This window comes from Pundamilia nyererei, unplaced genomic scaffold (assembly GCF_000239375.1).
Source record: "Pundamilia nyererei isolate P.nyererei 1_Seehausen unplaced genomic scaffold, PunNye1.0 scaffold00042, whole genome shotgun sequence".
In the NCBI taxonomy this organism is placed as follows: domain Eukaryota; kingdom Metazoa; phylum Chordata; class Actinopteri; order Cichliformes; family Cichlidae; genus Pundamilia; species Pundamilia nyererei.
Window position 1 is genome coordinate 1,365,268 of NW_005187443.1, and position 5,655 is coordinate 1,370,922.

The 5,655-nt window shown below is 37.6% G+C and overlaps 1 protein-coding gene across 1 annotated transcript in view; it reads right to left on the bottom strand.

Annotated features, from left to right (window-relative positions):
- Positions 1-5,364, bottom strand: part of wdr1 (WD repeat domain 1) — a 12,008-nt gene extending 6,644 nt beyond the window's left edge. Inside the window, exons 1-7 of the mRNA XM_005731228.1 lie at positions 5,218-5,364; positions 3,627-3,748; positions 3,014-3,104; positions 2,009-2,156; positions 1,459-1,639; positions 361-438; positions 194-274 (exon numbers count right to left, since the gene is read on the bottom strand). Of these exons, the coding sequence (XP_005731285.1) occupies positions 194-274; positions 361-438; positions 1,459-1,639; positions 2,009-2,156; positions 3,014-3,104; positions 3,627-3,748; positions 5,218-5,233 (717 nt within the window). The 5' untranslated portion in view covers positions 5,234-5,364. The remainder of the gene's footprint in view (positions 1-193; positions 275-360; positions 439-1,458; positions 1,640-2,008; positions 2,157-3,013; positions 3,105-3,626; positions 3,749-5,217) is intronic.
- Between the last annotated feature and the right edge of the window lie 291 nt (positions 5,365-5,655).

The window sequence follows — 5,655 nt, forward strand, 5'->3', positions numbered from 1 at the left end:
AGGCAGACTGCCAAATCTGATTATAGTTGGCTCTCCAGAACAACAAAAGCCATTCATTTAACAAAGTGACTGTAAGTTAACACTGTAGCAAAGAGGTAAAACACTAGGATTGATCCTTTAAACAAGGCAGACTGTTAATGTACCTATCCATATTATTCACTGGAGTTTGGTTTTTAACCTAAAAAACACTTACAGCATAGATTCCTCCTTTGTGAGCCTTCTCTCCACCAAGGGAGCCAACACGTTCACCAGTTGTTCCATCATAGATGAAAATCTGTGGATATTTAATAAAAACAATTAGGTACACATTTTTCTTAAAGTCATTTTAATATTAAGTTTCACATGATAACGGACACTTACCTGACCATCAGCACCCGCTGTAACAAACCGACTTCCATCTGGAGAGAAACGAATGCAGTTGACGAACTGGCTGTGGTCCTTTGGGTGAAAAAAAATTAAAAAGAAATCAACATAGAAGTTAGCTTTATGGATCAAATGAGTGTTTGATTTTGACACATAATATTTGGTCTTGTGCATAAATGGAAACCAAACATTGAAAGAACATCCAGTATTTCCAATAGTCATAGTGTAGATTTAACATAGTCTCAAACAAGTGAGGAAGGAAGAAGCACAAAGAAAAAGAAAAAAAAAAAAAAAAAAGACGGCTTAGTCATCTTCATGACCGACAGAAACTCAGTCCTTCCTCAATTGAGACCATCATGACCGACCAGTATGCAGGCTTAAGGAAAGCAAATGTTTCCTTGATTTTCCTTTAATTAGGTAAATTTAAATTTACCTATTTAAATTTGAGAATTTAAATTTACCTATGACACAAATAGCACAAGGTTCATGTGGAGAGCAAAGACATGGGATCAATAGCTGTGATTACAATTCTTGTTTGTTTGTTTTAATTTAATAACACCCCACTAATAAGCCAATAATGCAATGCTTAAAGGGAATACAAGGTGTAATTTACTTTAAAATTTAACAAATATATCCACCGTTTTATGTACCTTGACCAACTGGATTTTATATTAACTTCAAATAAATTAGTCTGCAGTACAATTTGCGCCTGGTTGTAGGAAGCAGCTCACACTCTCGAAGAATTTATGGGGGATGTGGATTATGTAATATGGAAACAGGCAAACAAGGCCACATTGTCAAAACCCAACAGAGTGTGGCAGATTTGAGACGGCCAACAGATATTAAAGCCAGAGAAAGTTGGAAAGCTGCAATGCTTTGTTACCAGTGCATGTCAAAGACAACATTTAGCCATTGGCTGTTCTGACCACTTTAATCCAACACATGTCAGCAGATCATCTTTTCTCTAAGACTTGTCCAGCAAAACAACAGCCAAGAAAAAAAAAAAGAAAAGAAAAAACAAACAAACAATCCAGCTTAGCTCTAATCACTCTGGAACAAACACCTCTTTACTAATTGCCAACAAATGCAACTCACCCGTAATGTGAACTTGAACTTGAAGGGAGGTCCCTCAAAGAAGGAGGCACAGGTGTCGTCACTGGCAGTGGCAAGGCGGTAAGGGCGCTTCTGCCTTATGTCTACACTGTTAATTAATTTTGAGTGGCCAGAAACCTCTCCCACTGATGAGCCAGAGTCCCACAGGAACACTGCCCCAAACCTACAATGACAAGTGAACACCGATACAGTTGATCCAGGTTTGAATTAGAGGAAGAAAGATACGTGCTAGGTTTCGATTTCCTGCACAATAGTGATGCAAACAGTTCTTTTTATAATAAAAACTATTAATAAATAACATTGGTCCTGCAAGCGCACAAACATATCACCTTAATATCTAAAGCAAACAGTGAGTTTGTGCCACGTGGGAATAAATCAGTGTGAACGCTGTAAGAGAAGTTTCTCATGAGACAGTTACCATGGTTGATTTTAAACTACGAATCAATTTGTAGCCAGTGTAGCGCAAAAAAAAAAAAAAATAAAATAAAACCCACAAAAAACAAAAAACAAAAAAAAAAACCCTGACACTCACTTCTCTCGTCCGTCCCCAACAACAGCAAGCCTCTTGCTGTCCTCTGTCCATGCAATGTCCTTCACCTTCCCTGAAATCGGGGTGTACTCATACTTGAGCATGTGTTCCTTCTGGGTGGTGTCCCAGATACGGATCTTTCCTGATGCATCTAACGGATATAAAAGCAACATGATTACATAGCAGTCACATTATTGTGGCAACTATGAGAATACACAGTTTTACCAGGATTTTTGCAGTGGCTACTGATAAAATGTGACTTGACCTTCATTATGGTCCAAATTCTACACAAAATCTGACAAATCCATTTAAAAACATGTTTTAATTTAGCACAACTTCTTAAGTAATAACTCACAATGCAAGCTGGAAAAAGTAAATAAAAGTCAATTAACATCATCAAAACCTACTTTGACTCAGATATTTCAGTTAAAGCCTTGTCCCTAAATGTCCACAAATCACAATCTACTCTTCCTAGGAAAAACTGGTTCACGTGCATTGTGTCGTAACAGCAATTTTCATAGGAACTTAGCAAGGAGCATTACAAAAGTGCATGAAATTAGAGGAGATATGCACAATCTGCAGTTTGACAGGATATCAGGATTGTTGCTACACTGTTGGGAGTGAAGATTCTAGAAAGACTACAATATTCATTCAATAAAGTATAAAAGAACCCAAGGGCAAGGGCAGAACACCATTACAAGAAACAAACAACAAACCACACAAAGCTTAGATGTTCAGTAACACTACTGGGATAACATTTTGATGCCAAAAAAGACAAAAATTGAGCTTGTTTGCAAAAATGGTCCAAGCCCCGAGTCGGCAGAAGGAGTCCAGTTTTTTTCTGCATGCACTGCGAGTGGTTACTGAGTGTCAGAAGCACAGCAGTTTGTGTTTTTTGTTTACTCTAATGGTGTTCATCCCCAATTATGTTTTAGATAAAAATCAGTAAATTCCAGTAGGTTTACAAACTCTTTCTTGCAAATGTTCAAATGTATTTTTCTCTTTTACCTCCAGATGCAATGTAGAATCCACTGGGTGCATACTTCGCAACAGTAACTTGATGGGCATGCTCAGTGTAAATGTCTGCAATAGCTGGATTCTTAAAAAAAAAACAAAACACAAAAATGGAAAGATTAGCTAGATTAGCTCAGAAATTGCAAATAAATGATGAGCATTTTTCCAATTGGTCACTTAAACCCAAACATCTAATCAACAATTAGTGTTGGCAAAGAAAAAAAGAAAAAATACATTTTGGTAAACACTGGTAAACCACAAGCTGAAATCCTTTCCTGAGCTACTTCTAGATTAGGTGCTAACTGACAGCATTATGCTAACAGTAATTGTGCCAGCATGCAACTCAGATTTCAGAGAATATCAAGGGCACAATACTGAACACGCCCAAAAATACTGGGTGTAGCAGAAGGGCAACAAACAAAACCACCCACTAGTAGAGTGAAATGTTGTCTTTGATGTGGCTGCTAGCTTTTGATGCTGTACATTTTATGTGGTCATTACTCTCATTCAGTAGATTCTGTCATAGCCAGTAGATTTGTAAATACAAATGAATAAAATAATCAGCATCATGTTGATACAACTTTAAGACTTTTTTTTTTTTAATTACTTCAATGTTCCTGATGATGACACATTTCCCATTGGTGTAGAGGAAGTTGTTGCCTTTGGGATCACCACCGATCACTTTTGCAACTCCCCTCTCCATCTGTGGGAGACTGGCAAACACACGTTCTGAAAAAAGTGAAAATAATAAAATCAAAGATATGGAAAACATCAATTAATGCACTGCAGACAGGGTTAAACACAAATAGAAAAAGTGTTTCACTGCATATCCTTTATCTGCTGGGAATAAAATCTGCCATTTCAGATAGCAGATTTTATTACTAACAGAAGTGTTCTATATCAACTAGTCGTTCATTAGTCATCCATAGGACTTAAAGTGGAGCTGGTTTCAGGTACCTTACTGATTATCACAGACACTTTGAGCACACGGCCAAGTCTATTCCTATTGTTCTACCAAGCAGTTTCACCCTCCTTATTAAATCCCCTGAACGCAAAGCGTTTTACACTTCAACCTTTAAGGAGTAACAAAAATAAAACATAACTAGATTAAGTTCTTCGGTGCACTTCCTCAAAATTTGGGCCATCATTTTTGACGCCAACTATGTTAGAAAACCAGTAAAAGACAAGTCTGGATTTGTTACTGATCATTACATGGGTGAATTTTCTACTTTGTAAATTACTAAAGAAAAAAAAATACAAGTAACTGCTTGTAATTGAAGTATTTGCTTTTGTTTAGTTACACATTTTTTAAGTACAGAGTATCCATTTAGTAAGGTTTATGTTGATGAGTCTTGTTTTATTATAATAATAATAATAATAATAATAATAATAATAATAATAGTACCGATTTTTATATAATTGCACAAATTATACAGCAATTTCAAATATTAGTATTTAAAATGTTTTATTATAGTTATATTATAAATTTACCAACACTTTGCTTGCCATAATTTTTACATACCATTGTAATAAACTAAACGAGATATACACTCAGGTCAAAACGCACTAGCACACTTTTGCTTGCTCATAATGGTTTTTGAATACATCACGAGTCAATCCTGCCTTATGCAGTAACTACACGGTTGTAAGTTGAATGTGCCTTGAAAGACCAAAAATAAATAAATAAATCACTGCCATGTTTTCGCCATTTATATTTCCGACTGATTCAATGAGAAAAAAAATGTAGCGTTAAATATGTTAGGACATTCGACCAGCGACAAATGTGTACTTCAGTACTTCCTCGGTGCTTCACTGGCAGACAGCCTCTGTGTGGACATGTCATAACAAAGCAATGGGAGCACAACTATTTCCTGACTGAGGCTAGCAACCTAGCTAACTAAAAAGCCACTGCCTGTGGCATGAAGCGGCTGCACTGAGTGCCAAAACATCTGCACAACACTCCGAGCTATCCAAACACAGGTGTGTACTGCACCTGCCAGAATCGTCGCATGAGCGAAGCTTTTTTTTTTTTGGTCTTTCTTGTGTGGGGTGAAGTGTCAAAATTACGCAGCTATGGGCGAGGCTAGCTAGCTGCTACCTGGATGACTAGCAGATCTGCCGACTAGTGTCACGCGAAGTAAGAACCTTGTTCCTGTTTTTCCCGCCCTGCTGCTGACACAGAAATGAGACAGACTTACTCAGTTCATACGGCATTTTTTCTCCGCTGCCTCTGACTTGGCTTTTCTCTTCCAGATGAATGAAACAGTGAAGACAGAAAAGCGCCCGTGGCTTTGCACTACCCTCCCTGATACACAAACACGGAAGCGGGTGCAGCTCTCGCTCTGCCTGGCTTTGCCCATATATAGTAAACTCAGAAACCACGCTGAGGCTGTCAGCCAGTAACCGTGCGCTCGAGCTTTGGGGATAAATTTTACCTAAATATGGTCTCTCAGGTTCCAGGGCCAAACTAAAGCCATTCCAAAGCTTCACTAATCAAAATGGTCAGGTTTGCCTCATTTTGAGGCATATCATGTGCTACAGCCAGGTCACAGAGCCTTTTTTAATTTTTAAAAAGATAAGCATATAGAAACAACATTTCTGATTCCTCAAAGAATGTTACCCTGTTAGTAAAAAAA